The 21,544-nt window shown below is 40.6% G+C and overlaps 1 protein-coding gene across 3 annotated transcripts in view; it reads left to right on the top strand.

Moving 5' to 3' along the window:
* The window catches only part of TPST2 (tyrosylprotein sulfotransferase 2), a 58,768-nt gene extending 38,695 nt beyond the window's left edge, over nt 1-20,073 (top strand). For 2 of the 3 annotated variants that reach the window (XM_083146663.1, XM_083146654.1), the window contains exons 2-8: nt 3,805-3,862; nt 8,538-8,629; nt 10,436-11,354; nt 15,043-15,241; nt 15,588-15,638; nt 16,849-16,888; nt 19,412-20,073. In XM_083146663.1, coding sequence (XP_083002789.1) covers nt 10,507-11,354; nt 15,043-15,241; nt 15,588-15,638; nt 16,849-16,878 — 1,128 coding nt within the window. In that variant the 5' untranslated portion in view covers nt 3,805-3,862; nt 8,538-8,629; nt 10,436-10,506 and the 3' untranslated portion in view covers nt 16,879-16,888; nt 19,412-20,073. Of the gene's footprint in view, nt 1-3,804; nt 3,863-8,537; nt 8,630-10,435; nt 11,355-15,042; nt 15,242-15,587; nt 15,639-16,848; nt 16,893-19,411 lie in introns of all 3 variants that reach the window. The other variant, XM_083146671.1, reaches the window with a different exon arrangement.
* The last annotated feature ends 1,471 nt before the right edge of the window (nt 20,074-21,544 follow it).

Genomic DNA, 21,544 nt, shown 5'->3' with positions numbered 1-21,544 from the left:
ATTTTTTGGTCACATGTGAGGCATTGCCGTACTCGGGAGAAATTGGGGCACAGATTTTGGGGTGCTTTTTCTCCTTCATACCTTCTGAAAATGAAAAATTTTGAGCCAGAACTGCATTTTTGTGTAAAAAAATGTAATTTTTCATTTTCACTGCCCACTTGTATCAAAATTGGTGAAACCCCTGGGGGTTTGAAATGTACACTATACCCCTAGATGAATTCCCTGAGGGGTGTAGTTTGCAAAATGGGGTCACTTGTGGGGGGGTTCCACTGTATTGGTGCTTGGGGGGTCTTGCTAATGCGACATAGCACCCACCAAAATTCCACCAGAATCTGAGCTGCAAAATCCAAAAATCACTCCTTCCCTTCTGAGTCCTGCCATGCACCCAAATGGTATTTTTTGGTCACATGTGAGGCATTGCCGTACTCGGGAGAAATTGGGGCACAGATTTTGGGGTGCTTTGTCTCCTTCATACCTTCTGAAAATGACAAATTTGGAGCCAGAACTGCATTTTTGTGTAAAAAAAATAATTTTTCATTTTCACTGCCCAGTTGTACCACAATTGGTGAAACCCCTGGGGGTTTGAAATGTACACTATACCCCTAGATGAATTCCCTGAGGGGTGTAGTTTGCAAAATGGGGTCACTTGTGGGGGGGTTCCTAACTTTTAGCATCTTATGGTGCCTAGAAACCTACATGGTGCCTAAAAAATAATCTCATAAAAAGGAGGCTCCAAAATCAAGTAGGTGCTCCTTCTATTATGAAGCCTGTGGTTTGGTCAACGTGCACACTAGGGCCACATATAGGATATTTATGAAAACAAAAGAATTGGGGGAATCAATTTTTAGTCACATTTCTCTAGTAAAATGTACTGTGTTCCTTAGAAAAATGTATTAAAATTGCAAATCTGCAAAAAAAATGAAATTTTGAAATTTCACCTACACTTTGTTTTAATTCCTGTGAAACACCTAAAGGGTTAACAAACTTCCAAAATGCTGTTTTGAATACTGTGAGGGGTGCAGTTTTTGAAATGGTATCATTTATGGGGGTGTCTCACATACAAGTCCCTCAAAGTCACATCAGAACTGAACTGGTCCCTAAAAAAATCAGTGTTTGAAATTTTCTTGAAAATTTGAGAATTTGCTATTCATATTGTAAGCCTCCTAGTGTCCAAAAAAATGAAAAGGAAGTTGAAATAATGATGGAAACATAAAGTAGACATATGGTCTATGTTAGTTATTAACTATTTTGAGTGGTATGATTATCTGTCTCACAAGCAGAAAATTTAACATTTTGCAAATTGCTAAATTTTCCATTTTTTCACGATATTTTGGTATTTTTCACAAAAAAACACAGACTGTATCGACCCAAATTTACCACTAATTTGAAGTACAATGTGTCACGAAAAAACAATCTCAAAATCACTGGGATAAGTAAAAGCAAAAAAAGTTATCCCCACTTAAGTGAGACATGTCAGATTTGAAAAAAAGGGCTCTGTCAGGAACGCAAAAACTGGCTCTGTCAGGAAGGGGTTAAGAAAAAACAAAACTTTTTTTTCTCACCTTTTTTCATTATATCGAATAGCATCTCTTTTAATGTGTTTATATTTAGATTCTATATCTAGGCATTGTAACATTTGGAAGTAATATCTGCACACATATTTTAGGAAGCAAAACTAGCTTTGAAGAAGAAATTTCCATATGCTGTGCAGGTGTGTTCTTGTGTATAACTCTTTGCAGCTGTAACAAAAATAATTTGAGATTGGAAATTCACATCCGTTGTACTGTAGCAATATGCTGTGTGGCAGGATCATATTCATTAATTGCGTATGAAGGTTATTTGAAAATCATTGTCACTTTTTCTAAGGTCTAATCTTTATAACACCGCCTATATCTGGACATGCAGTGTCTAAGGGCAATGTGTTAAATCAGATATAAGTGATATGGACGTAGCTACCATGCAACACATTTTAATGTTAAACCTCAGCCTAGTAAGATAGAAGCAGTCCTCACTTGAGCTAAACCCAAATGTAAGTTGCAATTTAAGACATTTCTTGGTCTTGTGGGATATTACCGCAGGTTCATACAGGATTTTGGGTACTTGTGTAGTTTCACGGCGCCAGCACTTCAGGGTTCTACGCTCGCCACAAATTATGTTAAAAAAAGTAACTTAACTCCATGCCAACATGGATAGTTCATACCTCCACTATCCATGTTGGCATGGAGTTGATTTTAAATAGCGTAGCGAGCCACCGAGCCCGCAGCGTGGGCAAGCGAAGCGAGCCCCGCAAGGGGACTCAGACGCACGGCGCCATACTGGCGCCGTGAAACTACACAAGTACCGGATTTTGTCACTAGAGCAGCTCCACTAACTGAATGTCTTAAAAAATGGATGACATGATTAGAGGTGGGCAAGGCAAAGAGCTCGCCTGAAGATTTTTTAGCTTCACCAGGTGGTTGAAGCTAAGGGAGAGTAGTGTGGCAGGGACAGCATACTTCCATATGAGGTGAATGTGGAAGAACCAGTCCAGGATTTAGAGCAGGGATGAGATCCAGTCTGGGTTTTTCTTATTGTTTGTACACAGTAAAGGTGCCTACACACGGGGGTGATTTTGTACAATATCGCGGGAAATATGGTCGCTAAGCGACCATATTGCCCACGATGGGAGTGTGCACCGGCGATTATATCGCCGGGTGCGCGCTCCCATTTTTGCCACTGTAGTGATCGCTGGTCGCAGGAACATGCTCCTGCGACCAGCTGATTACCACTGCCGGGCTCCCCCCGGCAGTTTCTTTTCCCATCAGCGACTATCTCTGGTCGCTGATGAAAAGGAGAAACTGAGCAATATATTGCTCAGTCATATATTGCTCAGCAATATATGGCTGAGCAATATATCCCCCGTGTGTACGGGGCTTTAGATTTGATTGCTATGCAATCTTTGCTAACTTGTGTGCTATTTACATACAATTCATGCTGTCTACATTCAGTTTGCACTATAAAGTCATTGCTTCACTGTCTGTTTGGCTTTTTCTTATCAGCTGAACGGGAGCGCGCATCAGATTCAAATTGGGTTAGAAAGCTTAAAAACATGTTCTATCTCCATTCGATGTCTATGCGTGCCCATATATATAGTCAAAATCGAATGTCAAACTGTACAGTGTGTACACAGCATTAGATGTATTGTGAATCGCTGTTAAGTAACAAGTTTGGTAGCCATGAGGAATGTCTGCTGCACTCAGCGGTTTTATTAAAGTGGCACTCATTTACAGGGCACGGTTTTGTCTGGTAAATCATTGCCCCTTTTAAGAAAACCTCTGAGTTCAGTCGGTATCCAGATGGCCACGGAATTCTGAGGGTATTACATTTGGCCACTAGTGTCTGTTTCATAGTGAGCTTGAAAACAATGGCTTCTTAACTGCAAACATATTGCATCAGCAATGCAGCACAGCTGACAGCTGATATATCTGAAGGTAGTCCAGCATGGCCAAAATATCTGTTGGTGCACTTGCTGCATGGACTGCCATCACAGCTGGTCACGTAAATTCAAAGGCCAACCCAGTAGGATGACAGGGTGAACATATCGAGCAACCGATCAATAAGTATGTAATATGGTTACCTGAGTCGGACACTGTTGGTGCGATGACTGGTCTGCCATCAAGTCAGCCTCGTGTGTACCAGTATTATGTATAATTTTCACATTCTAAATAGTAACTAAGTAATCAAAAGTGAAAAAGGCTTTTTCTATTTTTGTTCCTTGAAGTGAATTATGACCGCCTACTAAATGCATGTTTCTTTCTCCTGCAGAGTGTTCGTTTTTAAACCGCGAGAAGATTCCATTTTAAGATGATTTCACCATGGATAGGTGGGTTAATCTGGATGAGTATGGTTTGATATAATGGCAAGCTAGATATAAATATTTGATAATTAAATGGATATCCTTCTCCCATGCCATTAATAATTAAGTTACTCTAGATGGATTTGGAGGACACTAGTAAGGTAACCTAGCACTGTTTCCTTTCTTTATTGCCAGCAAATCAATTTAGATACGTAGAAAAGCATTTGCCTGCTGTATATAGCTTACATTGTATGGGGTGTTTTTCTAAGCAATCTCTTTTTGTAGTTGTTTTTTTAACTTTTCTATTTATGGTTCTTTAGGGGTTTTTTATTGGTTCATGTTATGGAATATGTATACTGGTACCTGTATATAAATATTTGCCTTTTTTTAATTTTATCCTTCCTTTTTATATAATCATCTAAACATTGAGCACTCCTGTCTCTAAACTTTAATGGCAAACAAATGGACATGTCAAAGACTTTTGTGGCAGATTTAATTAATTGCGGGTTGTGTAATCTGTTCCACAGTGAAAAGTGTTACAGTCAATTTAGAGACCTGCGAGCAGCACCTCCATAGCGTTTACACAGAGATGAGTGTGACATGCTTCCTATACCCTGTGACTGAAATGCTGCAGGCACTTTTCATGGGGGAACAGTCTTAAAGCAAGTCAACCACTGTTAGTTGAATCTGCACCTATATATTAGTGGGGTGAAGTATACTGGAATCCTTGTGGGTCTTTGAGAAATTAAAGAAGGAATTCTTATCTGTCTTGCGAAACTTGTGTCCTCATACAACTTCAATATGCATTGTGGCGTGAGGCACCTTGCATGAGTGAGCAGTCAGGTCCTGTGCCACTCCATTTTCGTGAGCTTCTGAGCCATTCTGGGAACAAGGCATATATGCATCAGGTGACTGTGATGTAGATCTGTGAGCAACAGAATCTGTTTACAAAGCACAACAGAGCTTGGTGTGAAGTATAGCTGCGGCATCATAGCACTTTGTATACAGATTCAGAGGCTCAGTCTCTGAATCACAACTATAGTGTTCATTGTAGCACCTTCCAAAACCCATGCAGTTCCTCTTTCCTGCCTGTGGTTTCCCTTTCTGCTGTGGTGCTTCTAGCACAGACTGATCTGTATTTCATAGAGAAATGCACACCAAACTGTGTCAGAAGCGTCGGTACTTGTGTATTATCACGGCACCCAAGTTTCTTACGTATGGCACCGTAGGAAAATCACATCGCATGGGCCATTATAACGGCCGTGCGATGCGATTTACCTATGTAATTTATTCACTGCTCTCTTAGCCCCGGGGCATCGCATTGCATTGCATTGCATCGCATCGCATCGCACCTGTACAATGCCATTAGGTGTACAATTCCATTAGGTATACGATAATGACATACAATGAGGTTTTAGGCACCCCCCACTATCCACGCTACCCCGAAGCGTGGCGAGCGGCGGTGGAACGCATCCTCCGACCTTTTCATACCCATACTATCCACGTCGGCGTGCAGTTGATTTTATATAGCGGGGGGACGCGGATTACTTTTCATGTATTCCGTGACCCCTTGCAGGGCTCGCAACGCTTCGGGCTCGGTGGCCCACTACGCTGGCCACACTATATAAAATCAACTCCACGCCAACGTGGATAGTAGGGGTATGAAAAGGTCGGATGACGCGTTCCGCCGCCCCTCGCCACGCTTCGGTGTGGCGTGGATAGTGGGTGCCTAAAACATCATTGTATGTCATTATTGTATACCTAATGGCATTGTACACCCTATACAATATAAATGAGCACTAAATAAATTGCATAGGAAAATCGCATCGGCACTTACAATGGCCCATGAGATGCGATATAATTTTCTTACGCAGAATAGCCCACTAAGCAAATAGTGGGCGCCATGATAATACACAAGTACCAAAGCGTCACAGCAGAGTGAGACACCCAAGGCTGGAAAGAGGAACTGCACGGGTTTTGAAAGGGGCAGGGTGCTAGAATGAACACTAACCGATATACATATGGTCTCCTGGTGCTTCCTAGTCGCATTGCATTGAGTCCAGGATGCATTTTTCAATAAAATGCAGAAAAGAAAGATGACCAGCTTGAGCAGAGTTGCACAAAACCTGGGGTGACAAAGGATGCTGTTTGGCGCAAGTGCAGCAACAATGTATGAGGGCACATCTGCAGTTTAGTTAGTAGCCAAAGTAACAAGTTGTAGTATGGCGTATCTGTCTTGTGGCAGGCTCTGTGATCTTTTATCTATATAATAGACATTATTTCTAAAATGTACAGAGAAAAACATAAAAAGCATATTATAGTCCAATGGGGCCTACACAGGTAGCGATTTAGGGCTATTTTCTAAGCGATATGAATTAATTGGACTAGATCGTTTAGAAATGAAACACACATTGGTGTGTGTGTGTGTGTGTGTAGGGCCCATAATGATAGCGATGTGCAGCCCCGCGCGTTATCACTGGGAGATGTAGATCGAAGCCTGCTGGATAAATCTATTGAGATAGCTTAGCAAGAGACTGCACATCGCTCATGTTTTGTGTAGTGGGCGATGAACGATCAGCAATCTGCATTCTATTTCTAAACTTAAATCTCCCATTCTTAATTTACTTGCCTAATTTAGGGCCTTATTCTGGTTCACTCCTTCTGGCAAATTCCTTCTTAGATGGACAAAACCATGTGCACTGCAGAGAGAATTCGATTTGGGTGAGTTATGTTGATTCTGTGCAGGGAAAATACTGGCTGCTTTATTTTTACACTGCAATATAGATCTCACTTTGAAGCAAACCCCCACCCAAATCTAACACTCTCTGCACAAGTAACATCTACCCCACCTGCAGTGCAAATGGTTTTGTCCATCTAAGAAGGAATTTGCCAGAAGGAGTGAACCAGAATAAGGCCCTTCTGAGTGATCTACATTCAGGGAAGCTCAAGGGGAATCCCTCATGCTGAATCTCTGGCACAAATCTCTACGTTTAGGCCCTAGTAAAGATGTGTTTTCAATTGTGGTCCCCAATTCAATGAAGAAAAGCAGCTCATATAAGTTGTTGAAGTAAGCGGTGTTTGTGTTCAGCAGTGCAAAAAATGAATCTATTGTTTCACCTGTGCAGAGGGGAGGCCGAAGTATCCAACCTGTACTTTAATAAGCATTATTATTTTGACTACCTCAGATAATAGCTGTGTACTTATCAAGTCATCTAAGTTTATTTCAGTTACGTGGCAGTGTCCTATAACTGAATTGTCTTCGAACAATGAAAGTATTTTAGATCGAAAGTACTTACCCATTTACTGAAGGAACTTTTTGGTCTCATTTCCTCAAAATGAAATTTCTATTGGTTTAGGAAATAAAAGGCGTCATTGTTTATGCAAGATTGTGTACGCATAAAGCACAGTCCCCTTTTATAGTGGGATTCATATGGTGCATAATTTATGCAGGCCATAATTATTATTGTGAACTCAGTGCTGCGGTCATGGTTTCAGTTCAGACCTGGGTTCTGTGTGGTGTTTATACGTTCCACCCATGTTTTTTTGTGTTTCTATATAAAATAGTTTTCATTCTAGCACCCTGCACCTAATCAGTGAGGGGGCAGATTTTAATTTTGTAGGGGAAATATTATACATGACTGCTGCAGTAGCTGAAGCAATACATCAAATTTTGCACTTCAAAATTAAAATATGCCCCCTAACTGATTAGGTGCAGGCTGCTAGAATAAACATCATTATAAAAATGATTCATAAATACTGAAAACACAAACTATGGTGTAATTTAATCAGAATTTATTTAACCTAGGTTTTTTTTTTTTTTTTAATAAGGGGAAACTAGATCCCGAGTAGATAACCTTATTCACACAGGAAAATATGGGAACATGGTCAAAAGATACAGATATATGATTTCATACATTATTTCCGCAGTCACTTTCTTCAAGCTTTGATAAATCTTCCCCAGTATAGTGAATTTTACCCATTTAGTTACTCTGATGCTTGCACAGTTTATGTGATGGTCTTCCACTAGAATTTATACCACTTCCACACCAAAATACCAAGTCCAATCTAGGATCATCACACCATTTCAAGACGCATTGATACACATTTCAGACCCTTTCACACCAACACACAAACCGGATTGCCCTGGCAATATCTCAGGCTTGAGGAGTCTGACTTGGGTATTGGTGAAAGTATTTAACACTGCTGTCTGCAAGCACTGGGGCAATATTTCTATCCCAAAGAAGGGCACTACAGATGTATCCTCCTATATCTAGCCTCAATACGCCATGCAGCTGGAGATGCACCGTCACTTTGACACTGAGCAGCATTTTTGGCAAGAAAAAAATAAATAAAAAAAGACACCTGACACTAAAACTGTCTCATAGAACCTTGCTTAGCTAGAGAGGTTGTTTGGTACTGTAGTTTTATTTCTATGCTTTTATATAAGTCTGCTTCTTAGAGCTTTATGATTCTTTCTCAATCTGTACAGCCATCAGCAGTGTAGCTGCAGCGCTTTTATTTCACTTGCCCAACAAGTAAGCACAGCACAGAGGAGGGGAAAGGGTGGGAGGGAAGGGAGGGAAGGGACTGTAATACTTATACATACGATACCAGTTCATGTAGGTGTGTGTTAGTTGGAAATACCCTTTTGGACTCCTGTAATGGAATTATCTGTTGTGATAATATATGCTTTTGCTTTTAGGTGGAAATACATTTTATGAAAGAAACTATTTGGTCTTATTCTCAGAAAATGAAATCTCACTTCAGTGTGAAAGTGAAGGAAACGATGTTCAGGCAAGTTTATAGACTAATAGAACACTGCCACCTGTTGTCCGTTCATGGTATTTTAAATAAATGAATAATGAGATGATTTCTACTCATCAGAATCAAGAGTTACATATGAAAATGATTAGCATGGTTACAGTTTCTCATACAAAAGTTGATTGTTATAAACCCTGTATGTATTTATACTAGGTTTACCTACATATTGAAATATAACGAATCAGGGATTGCTGATATAAATCCAATGATTTAAAAAATATATATTAATTTAGTAACATTTAATGGACCCATGTTACTGTGGTGGTAGTTTAATTGCAGCAGAAAAGTTAGAAGCGCTTAAGTTTTCCAAGAAAAATATCCACATTCAAATATCCTTCTACCAACTAGTCAAGTTCCAAGCAAAAGCTACCCAGTTTAATTACCTCTTGTTTGACAGCAATGTTGTGTCTCCAGTGGCACCAATAGATTGGGAATAAATGCACATTGGGTCAGAATCTGGTGATGAAAAGAACATGGTAGCAATAAAACAATTACTAACAGCTGCAGCATCACCAGCTTCAGTAGAAAAGTATTTTTCACATTTGCTTTGGTTCAGTGAAAATGGAGAAACCCGCTGGGTACTGACAAAGCTACAAAACTGTTTATTTTTAAGGCATTCAATATACCTAATGTGTAGGGTTAGATTTACAAATCAAGCATTTGCCAACTACAGTATCATAACCTTTTATCATCATTGCTGTTGCTTTCCTTTTTGTGTGTATTTTGCTGTGCCATGCCACGCCACGCATGGCACTGCCAGGTCATTTAAATGAGATCTATTTAAGTTACAGTATTTTAAAATAACTTGTGTATGATCAATTTTACTTGGTTTATTAGTTAACTTGATCATTTTTTTTTTACTTTCGTAAAATTTACTTGATCATTTTTATAAAAATCCAATTTAATCCAATTTGGTACTTGTGTATTATCACGGCTCCCGATTTCAGCTAAATCGCATATGATTTAGCAGCAGATTCTATATGCGATGTGATTTAGCGCCCGATTTGCTGCAATTTTCTGCCAATTTGCATGCAATTCCATCCTTGCACACCCCCACTATCCAAGTCAGCCCAAAGCGTGGCGTCCTCCCGACCTGTTCACACCCCCACTATCCACGTCGGCGTGGAGTTCATTTTATAAAGCGTGGCGAGCCCCCGAGCCTGAAGCGTGGACGCGGAAAACGATCCCGAAGCGTGGTGAGCGCACGCAGAATACACGTCAAGTCATCCGTGTCCCCTCGCGGGGCTCGCCACGCTTCGGGATCGTTTTCCGCTGCGCTTGCCATGCTTGTGGCACCCCCATAGTATTCAGTACCCTACAGAGAATGCCTAACCATTAACATTAGTCCCTGGTCTTAAGCTGACAGGGTATGATTCCACACACACGGGTTGATTTAATCCGAAGCAGTACATTTTATGACTGTGCGTGGAATCCAGGGCGCCTGATGCAAATAATAACCACAGCCCCAGAGCTATGTGAACCTTACGGGATACATGATAGTGGGGACATTCATCAAAACTATTAAAGTATCTGTGTAGAAAATGTGGTGTCGCAATTGCAACAAATCTACTTTTATTACAATTTAGATTAGAAAATCAAATCAAACTTCTGATTGGATGCTGCTGTTAACCTATTTTAGCTGTTACTTTACCCATACTTGTGAAGTAGTTCTCGGTCATGTTCCCAAATGTGCTTTAGCACCATTTTGGATTGTAGTGTGCAGTAGAAGGGCAGTTTTTGGATGCTTTTAATGAAGACATTTTTCCCCTTCATTTGCAGGCTCCTTATGGAAAGATCACATTAAACGTTTACTAGCTGCAGTGGTTGTTTCCGCATGTTGACCAGTAAGAATGCGGTTCACTGTGAAGAAGGTGTCCCTGGTGATTGGCTTTGTTGTCCTGGTGGCATTAGCAGCACATCTTGGCCAACAAATGCTAGAATGTCAGCAGATTCTTGATGAAGGCTACAGCAAGAAAAATCGTGGTGTCATGAAGCCGGAGAGTGAAGAACTAGTTATGGTAGATGCCAATAATATAGAGTACAGATACAGCAAAGACATGCCTTTAATATTTATTGGTGGCGTGCCACGAAGTGGTACCACATTAATGAGAGCTATGCTGGATGCTCATCCTGATGTCCGCTGTGGGGAGGAAACCCGAATTATCCCGCGGATATTAGCAATGAGGCAAGCTTGGTCAAAGTCTGGCAGTGAGAAGATGCGTCTGGATGAAGCTGGCGTAACAGATGGTGTTATGGACGCTGCCGTGCAGGCTTTTATACTGGAAATAATAGCAAAACACGGAGAACCTGCTAAGATGTTATGTAATAAGGACCCATTCACTCTGAAATCATCAGTTTATCTTTCCAAACTTTTCCCTAACGCAAAGTTTCTTTTAATGATTCGGGATGGACGTGCTTCTGTGCATTCAATGATAACTAGGAAGATAACTATCGCTGGCTTTGATTTAAACAGCTATAGGGATTGTCTGACCAAGTGGAACAAAGCGATAGAGATCATGCATGCACAGTGTTTAGAAATCGGGGAGCAGAAGTGCCTACCAGTTTATTATGAACAGTTAGTTTTGCATCCCAAGCAAGCCATGCACGCCATTATCACATTCCTAGGCATCCCGTGGAATGATGCTGTCCTGCATCACGAAGAACTTATTGGTAAACCGGGAGGCGTTTCTCTTTCTAAGTGAGTACTGCTGAGGGATTTCTGTCTATTGGTTTGATTGGAATGTAGTTTACCCTTGGCTACCCTTTATTCTTTTACCAGGACTGCAAGCGTGCAGCTCTAGTTAAGGAGGGGGCTCTCATACAGGACCTATGGGTCATAGGTAGACTGTATGAAGGCCGACATACAGTAGTTAGACTGCTAGACGTTGACAGGGCTTAGTTCGACACATGCAATAAGTCGACAGGGCTAAGGTCAGAAAATCAACACAAGCATTACATCAACAATGGGAAGATTAACATGAGTTTTTCACCTGTTTTTCTTTTGGCCCGGAATTTCTACGTAAGTCGACATGGACACCGTTTTAGTGCACCACGTCCCCTCAGATGGCTCGCTACACTCCCCATGTTTCGGGCACGGTGCCTTGCTGCAGTACACTAATATATTCTATCCCCGTGCCCTAGTGGATGTTGGGGTATAAAAAAAATACTGCCTGTTGGCTCACAAAAAGTCAAAAATTCACCTTTTGACTGTCGACCTTCCCATTTCTGACCTAATGCTTGTGTCGACCTCAGTCCTGTCCAGCTTTAGTGGTTGGCCTTATTTGTGTCGACCTTGTGACCTTATCCCCATACAGGGGTGTGGTATTAGGTCAACAATGCCTATAGTCAACATTCAGGAGGCAGACAATGGAAAAAAGGTAGACATGAGTTTTTCACATTTGTTGGTGCCAATGTCGACACCACATGGACCTCAATTAGTGTACCACATCCCCTCACATATTGTTCGATTTGCTTGCCATGCTTTGGGCAGAATTTAAATTTCCCAATCTGAGTTCATGTGGATGGTAAAGTGTGGAAAAGTAGAAAGCAAGAAAGTGTCGACCATTTCCATGTCAACCCTTGGACCATGTCCACCTGTTGACTGTCCACCTAGCCCAGTGGTCAGGGAACTCGGTCATCATTACCCCACGCAGTGCATGTTTTGCAGGTCTCACAGAATCACAAGTGAAATAATTAACTCCACCTGCGGACCTTATAAAATGTGTCTGTGAGTAATTAGTACACCTGTGCACCTGCTGGGTTACCAGCAAAACATGCACTGTGTGGGGTAATGAGGACCGAGTTCCCTGACCACTGACCTAGACATTGGGCGGTATTCAATGAGGCTGATTCGCCATGTTTTTATGGCGATTTTGTGCTGTTAGGCGAAGTTTTGACTAAAACGGTGAATCACCCTATTCAATGACCAGATGGCGAATACATTTCAAGGTTTTTTTTGCCATGATTCACCGAGTAGCAATCGCTATCTTTTTATGGAGAAGTGGAATGTGAACTTTTAAAATAAAGTGTTTTGTTTTTTACAATTGGTGTAAAAAAATCAGGAATTTTATTCTGAGGAGGGGCATGCTATTTTTATTTATGTGCTGTAAGCACATGAATATATATTTAATAAAAAAAAAAATACTATTTATATATATTTTTTTTACACAGACCAGCCAGCAGGGGGCCGGAGCCGAGCCGCTCATTAGATATTCATATATTCACTTCACCCGATCATTACATATGCATGATCGGGTGTAGTGAATATACCCGGTCCCCTGCCGGCACCCCCGGGGGGGCAGCCTGTGCAGCCTGGCACCCGGGGAGCCCACCTCCCCCCAACAAACGTTCTGGGGCAGGCAGGGAGGCTTCCATCTCCCTGCCTGCCACCGTCCTCAGGCTCCCTGCGGCATCGCCGCAGGAGTTAAAATTCACCGGTCAGGGGCAGCGAGCCCCTGACTCGTTGAATACTGGAGCCGGCGAGGCTCCGGAACGCGGCGACCAGTGGTGTATGTGCAGCGAATCCTAAACAGGATTCGCTGCAAATCGCCAAAATCCTCATTGAATACCGCCCATTGTCTACCAGCCATCTGGATACCCTCATACAGATCTCCTTTTTCCATTAGCAGATGTGTGAGCTGATGTCACTAGCATGTTTACAGCTGGTAAATAATTAGGATACATTCTGTATATAGACGGGAGGACTGACATTTTCACTAATATTTTTGCTTGCCACAAACTTCTTTCAAGTTCAGACTTGCATAGGAATTACTGCTTTAGAATTTGTTGAATTTTGCCTGTGGGCAGCCCTGTATGACAGCGTCATGCATAGTACACATGAACTGAATGACTTATACGTGCCCTTTTTAGAAAATGCTATTAGAAAATTACACACTTGACAGACACTTTCCAAAGCCATTATTCATACGGATTTGTGTGTTATTCTTAAATGAAACATATAAAGGAAAGTTGTCATATTGTTTGGTCCATAGGATTGCCAGCTGCTGAAGTCATCATACAGTATATACAGCATTGGCGTAACTACTAATTCTGCTCCCCCCTGCCGAAAATGCAGGGGGGTGCCCCCGCTAGGTTAAACACTAAACACCCCCCCAATGCGGCCGTTACCTTAGCCAGTTTATGCGATTGTGCTGCCAGTGGAGGGGAGCCGGGGTGAGATGTTACCTCCTGTCGCATCTGCGCCGGGTCCCCGCTCTCCCATCTACTGCTGCAAATCAAAAGTGACATTTGGAAAATGTCTGCCTCCAAAAAGCAGACGAAAAACTGTCTGCAGTATGGGGGCAGCCATGTTCCGAGTCACTATTTGTATTAGCGCTGCAGCAGTAGCCGGGACTTGGGAGAGCTGGGACCCGGCACAGGTGCTGGTGGCAGAAGGCAGTGAGTATGTAATGTCCCGGCGCCCACACCCCCTCAGCGCCTCCCCGACACCGCGGGGGCTGCGGGAGGATAGTTACGCCACTGATATACAGCTAACAATAATGTGGTAGTAGAGATTGTGCCTTTTATCTGATCTCTACAGCCAGCACCTCTTCCATGAAATTTAAAAATACAGAATTAAAAGAAAAAATTACTCCAACTTGTTGGGAATGAGGCTTCACTCGAGTGCTGTAGTGTAAGATAGATACATCGTTACATAGTAGGTAAGGCTGAAAAAAGACTTGCGTCCATCCAGTTCAACCTAGGTTGTTGTAATAGTTTATCCCCTGCTGTATAGTATGTTTTTGATATTTTAAAGTTTGACAATCAGTAAAATATATATGAAATGAATATATAAAGAATTGCTGACATTTGTAGGCATGCTAGGTTCATAAACTCCTTTTAGTTATCAATTCTTCATCTCTTGCTCGTCAGTCTTGTCACATTTTGAGTGTGGATGGGAACAAAACATCCTCTAGTCATTAAATTATCTGTTTACTCACTGCAGCACAGATTATTTAAGGAGATTAATGTAATGATTTTGGTTACCTGTAAGGACAGGCTAGGACCTTGATGGCTATCCTTGACACTCCACCTGTTGAACTACACATCCCAGCATGCTCTGCTTCAGTTTTGCTATTTGGCCATGCTAAATCTGATGCAAAGCATGCTGGGATGTTCAACAACAGCTGGAGTGTCAAGGTTAGCCATCAAGGGGGTAGGATATGTGTTGGTCTTGTGATAGAAGGATACTCTAAAACTTATTATAACCATGGTGTCGGCACAGACATTCATCTTTTATTTTATTTGACTTTGTATAACTTTAAATCCAATCTTAATGCATAGTTACAACATTGAGTCATTAGAGCTTTTACGTTCTTCAAAGTGTAACATGGCCTTATGCAGTCTTAGTCTTCCTTGTTTAGTTAAAGGACACTTTACATTTTCAGAACTGAAAAATCAACGGACCAAGTAATGAAACCTGTGAATCTTGAGGCCTTGTCGAAGTGGGTTGGAAAACTCCCTGCCGATATTGTAGATGACATGCCTCGTATTGCCCCGATGCTTGCCAGACTGGGATATGATCCTTTTGCAAACCCACCAAGATATGGCAATCCAGATGCCATAGTCGTCAACAACACACACCGAGTAAGTTAATGTATAGGTCGGGTAATATTGAAACTTGTAGATAATAATAAATAAAAAACACCCTTGTACTATAATTGGGGACACACAGGCATGCACGCACAAAGACACGCACGCGTGCGCACACTCACATTTGTATTTTATTAACTGATCAACAGCTACTTTTCTTCGTGCTTTATTGACACTCAATACACAGAGCAAACACTTCGTTTTCATTGTAGCCAAAATGAGTTCAAGTACAGAAATACATTTTAAAGTTTATTTTTCAGTATTACGTATAATTTACAATTGCCATCTCTATAGGTAATAGTAGCCTTATACATTCTAATGCTTTATATTGTTTTTGTAGATCCTGAAGGGGGATTTCAAAATACCAAGCAATCTGAAAGGATATGTTCAGGTTAGACTAATGCATGTATTCTAGAAATGTCTGATTTGTATTTATTTTTAACATTACTCTTTATGTTCATTGTGTTTTGTCAGAAATGACGTACACCGTTTCTGTGCCAGCATTCAGTTTGAAAACTTCATCTCTTAATAGGTTTAATTTTATACCCCTTTGCTAAATAAGGATAAGCAGGGATCATCCTATGCATATGCCTTTAAAAAGAACAAGAACCCAGTTTTCCTCCACAGCCACTGGGATCAGAATAAAGAAATTTAATTTTACCTTTATTCCTGTTTACAAAAGTGACGACATATGACATCGCTAACCGATCCGCAACTGTGGACTTATGGACTCCCAATTATGAGAATCGGGGAGTGACCTCATCATGGGCAGGGTCACTTTTGTGAAGAATAAAAAAAGTTTTCACTAGAAAATGCTACCCTGTGCTATGGCAAAAATTCTCTTTTGCATATGTATGAAAAAGAGGACACAATAGGGCAGATGTATTAAGCCTTAAAAATAGATAAACGGGAGGGTGATAAAGAGAGATAAACATCCAGTCAATCAGCTTCTGATGGTCATGTTATAGGCTGTGTTTGAAAAATGTCAATGAGGAGCTGATTGGCTGTACGTCTATCTCTTTATCACCCTTGAGTTTATATCTTTTTAAGGCTTTAATACATCTGCCCCATGTGTCCTCTAATTCCTATAATGATATCTACCACTATGGGGAACCCACATTTAAAAGAGGTGATCTGCCTCTTCAAATATTGCATGCTCTCAGTAGCTACTAAGTTTTCCATACTTGCCTGAGCACACACAGGGCACCGAGTGTTCACGGTCAGGTGTTCCGGTGCTGTGTGCGGTGTTACTCTGCACCACTCTAGTTCTGGCACTGATTGTGTACGTGTGTGTGTACGTGTGTGTGTGTATATTAATTTATCTTTTGTATTCTGTTTAATAGAAAATGTAAAATGTTCCTTGTAATGGTTTTTGGCTCCACTTGAATGCTTAGTAGCTAATTTGGAAGCTAAGCCCTGGGCTTATGATCTGGTTATTATGCAATATTTATGGAGTATGAATTTACCATATGTTGCTGATGACACACATTTTCCCGTCCTCAGCCTGTGCTCTACAGACATCACATGTTCTAGAATGATGCAAGTAGTGTAGAGGGCACGGCTGGTGATGTGTTCCTCATACTGTATGTCTCTAATTACAGGTTCATCAGAATAATTCCTCACACTGGTGACAGCAGAAATGTAGGTAAATCTTGCAGAATAAAGTAGTGAAAATGTGCATGTCTGAGGAGAACACAATTATATACTATAAACCCATCTACTGTACCTACAAAACATGAAATGCTTGATCGGTACTTTATCAGTTACTGCTTACTCACTGTGATGACATTCGGGACAAAATCAATGCGAAAAACCCAATGTTGACCTTTTGACTGTCGACCTAATGGCCCTGTCGACCTAACCCATGTCGACCTAATGGTGTTGACCTATTGACTGTCTACCAACATTGTGGTAACCTAATGATCCATACCCCACTAAGTGGGGTTGACATGCTTAGGTGTCGACATTGATGGCAAACAAAACTGAAAAAACTCATGTGACCTTTTTTGTATGAAGTTTTTTCCAGTGTCAGCCTTGTGCAGGGTGACCTTTTGGTGTAGACCTTTTGACTGTAGAAGTAGACACTGTTGACTCTATGATCCATGCACATATAATTGGTATAACTGAATACTTTTGTAAGTGTGCTATGGAAATGTAGTCTGCAAGTTTTTTAAGCGCAGTGTGCTACTGCTAGCAGGAAACCAGATGATACATTGTAATACGTAACGTAACAACACTATGTATTACACTGCCAGTTAAACTGTATTATTATCATAATGCTTTACATGCTATTGTAAAGGGCAACTGAATATGTTGTCGCTATATAAGTAAATGTTTATAATGTTGTTAATAAATGAGCCAGAGGTAGTATCTAGACATTGGGGGTTATTCTAGTTCACTGGAAAGGCACAATTACTCTATTATGGACAAAACCATATGCATTGCAGGTGGGGCTGATGGAACATGTGGAGAGAGCGTTAGATTTGGGTGTTTTATTGTTTCGGTGCAGGGTAAATACTGGCTACTTTATTTTTACACTGCAATATCGATATCCGTTTGAAGTACATCCCCCACAAATCTAACTCTCTGCACATGTTGCATCAGCCCCACCTGCAGTGCAGATGGTTTTGTCCATTAGAGAGTGATTGTGCTTTGCGAGTGAACCAGAATTACCCCCATTATCCCGTGTCCTTCATCTATATAATAAGTTGAAGTCGCTTTGCAGACACAATATGGCGCTCAGAGCCGCCAAATTCGGCAACAAGGTACCTCTGGACCCTGTGCACCTCAAAGCTGTTTTTGGAAAATTTCACTTAGATATACAAAAAAAAAAATATCAAGGTTCAATTTGCCTTGATTGATGATCTGGAAACAGGTGACGAAGGAACAATCCCATACCCGATTTCATTGCTGTTATTGAGAATGAATGCAAACACATTGTAACATTATGGTGGAAGCTTTCAACAATTAGGAATAATTGGTGATATACATATATCACACACACACGTACACATTGTACAAACATACACACCACACGCACATATATACGAATCACACCTCACACACTTACACATTGGACAGATACACACAACAAACACACACACATAACACCCCACTCACAGTACAACACACACCCACATTCACTACAACACACAACCAAAAACAGTACAACACACACAAACGCACAGAACAAACACACTTAAACATTACACATACACACGTATATGTAGCGCACCTCACACATTGAACAGGTACACACAACACATACATAACAACATACACTATAACACACACACAAAAGTACAAAACATAGAACACATAAAAAAAAATGCATCATAGGTGCTAAATCTCAGGAGTGGATGTAGAATTTATTAACACACATAAGCTATCAAGTCAGGAGTGGTTTGTTTCAAACAACACCACACCTGATTTCATTGCTGTCATTGAGTCAATGCAAGCACATTCTAACATTATAATGGGGGTTTTAACAAATTACAATCTTGGGCCTTTGGCACAGCATAAGACAAAATTTTACAGCAATTTTGGAAAATAAAAAACCCCCCAAGGTTTTCCCGGCCGCTGTCGGGCAGGTATGCTAGTGACAATTAATTATTAATTTCATCATTAGTGTGATGAGTGCGCTTATGTTGAACACTTCCTTTTCAGAGTACCTTTTGCTAATCTGTTTGTTAAGGATAAATAGCTATTTAGATATATTTGCACAATTTAGATCATTTTGGAATGTGCACATTATAGTGATATAAAGGCTTTAAGATGCCATGGATTATGCATTGCTGTATACCATGAAGAATCTTAGGGGTAGATATATGAAACAGTGATAAGGGAGTAGAAGTGATAAAGTGCCTGGTACATTATCACTAGCCAATCAGCTCCTGACTCTTAAGTTACAGGCTGGGTTTAAAAATGGAAAGTTAGGAGCTGATTGGCCGGTGATAACGTACCAGGCATTTTATCACTTCTCCCCCCTCATCACTGCTTAATAAATCTACCCCTTAGTGAGTACAGCCACTAAGTGCTTCCATATGAAATGCAGAAGTGTTTAATGTAGGTTAACTGCCTTGTTGTATTTAACGTGTGTGCAGGTATAGATCTGTGTACACATTTTAATGGATTAACTATGTCTCTTCTTTTTTTTATTTTTAGGGTTTGTCCCTACAAGCCATTAACAAGACAGAAAATCCTTGAAGTTTTGAAAGGAAACCATATTTCCAAGCATATTGCTTGCCAAACATTGCCAAACTTGACTGTCTAGAGCGAATGTATTTGCACTTGTTTGTACGCTACAGTCTTTCAATTCTGTCAGTAAATATTGACCTATGTAGCTCATCTGACTTTAAAGAAAATAAGTGATCTGCGGATCTTTTACTGAATTGCAGCCAATATTTTATAATGAGCCACAAGCATTTTGTACAACATTGAAGCACCAGACATTTAACTGGTTACCATGTCATTTAGTTTTCTGTATGTCGTGAACCAATGAAAATGACTCTACGTTGCAGTATGTTTTTACAGTCACAACGCTTATGAAATGAAGGAGTGAATGCAATAAATTGTGGGGTTATTTAACTCATCTTTGTGTAGTTAACAAATGGAAACTGGTGCTTTGTAATAGTCACATTTTTGTTCTAAATGCTTCAAAATAACAGATGGAAAACAAATATATAGGTCATTTGCCATAGAAGTGTTAAAATGGTGACTTTTAAATGTACTCTTTAAAATCTCTATTTAAAATTTTAATATATGATCCATTAAGTTCATTCAGAATCTCCATTCTTATTTCATTATATTAAAATGTTTTAATGAAGTGCCGACGTGTGCTTGTATTTTGTTTATATTAAGAATGTAAGCTGTGGTTAGCCTGTACATTGTAGAAGATCATTTTTAACTAATCAAGTCAATTGGATGTAAAATATACTGGAATCAATTTTGAATATTGTATAAAATAACAAAAAAAAATACTTGGTCTCCTTTATAAAGGATTATTAGAATGTATGTTTGTGGGAGCATTGCCCGTTTGTGTAACATGACTTATTGTAAATCGTGTCTGTTATGGAATATATTGCTTTGGAAAAGAAAACAATCTAGTTATGATGATCAGCTCCTACAATGCAGTACACATAATATAACCTGGAACATTTTAAGCCTGTTTTCTTTTATATAAAAATACAGAGAATAATACACGTTTCAAAAAGTCAGGGTGTTTGCCACAATAAGAGCCTATTTAACACATTCCAGGGGCAAATACACAAATTGTGGTGAATACACTTGCGATGTCTAAATACTGATCACTGTGTTTTCAGGCGGATAAGGGTGTATCTCCACCACCAAGAAAAACCAGAATTAGGGCCACAGAAAAGGTCAAATTGACGATGTATAACCAACAGGGGTATCGCCCCCTGCAACTGACCTCTCTGTTGTGCCCTATGGGCATATAAAGGTTTCTTTTACTCCAAAATATCTTGTCACTTCAATTGGATCAGAGCTATTTTGGAGTAAAAGAAACCTTTATATGCCCATAGGGCACAACAGAGAGGTCAGTTGCAGGGGGCGATACCCCCGTTGGTTATACATCGTCAATTTGACCTTTTCTGTGGCCCTAATTCTGGTTTTTCTTGGTGGTGGAGATACACCCTTATCCGCCTGAAAACACAGTGATCAGTATTTAGACATCGCAAGTGTATTCACCACAATTTGTGTATTTGGAACGTATGGTTGGGATTGGTAATCCCTGGTGTCTACAGTGTTGAAGTCTTTCTGGCGCAGATCATTCTAATATTTTTTTGTGACATCCCAGGGGCAAATGCAGAATGGGGGGGGGGGGTTTCCATATGGAATGTATGTGTGTGTGTGTGTATATATGTGTATATATATGTGTGTGTATATGTGTGTATATATTTATATATATATATATATAATCTTCTATGACAGCAGGATGCATACGGATAACTGGTGGTCAGAATACTGACGCCGCAATCCCGATGAAGGGAATCCCAACAGGGGTCAGGTAAGTATACTTACCCTCTCTTGCCACAGCTTGACCCTAAACCTCCCTGCTAGTGTCTAACCCCCAACACCTAAATCTAACATCCCAGCCCACAGCCTAACTTTACCCCCCTGGAAAGCCAGGAATGGGTCTCTGATGTGTGTTTGGGGGATAGAGGGGTGGGCTCCCAAACATACGGCTTCAGTCCAGGTGTTCATACCTGCACAGCCACAGCTGGGAACTGGGCTGATTGCAGGAGAAGGGAAAGGGATTTAAACCTTGTTCAATTTGGT

This window comes from Crinia signifera, chromosome 1 (assembly GCF_055691185.1).
Source record: "Crinia signifera chromosome 1, ASM5569118v1, whole genome shotgun sequence".
NCBI lineage: Eukaryota > Metazoa > Chordata > Amphibia > Anura > Myobatrachidae > Crinia > Crinia signifera.
This window is presented reverse-complemented; position numbering and strand designations above follow the sequence as displayed.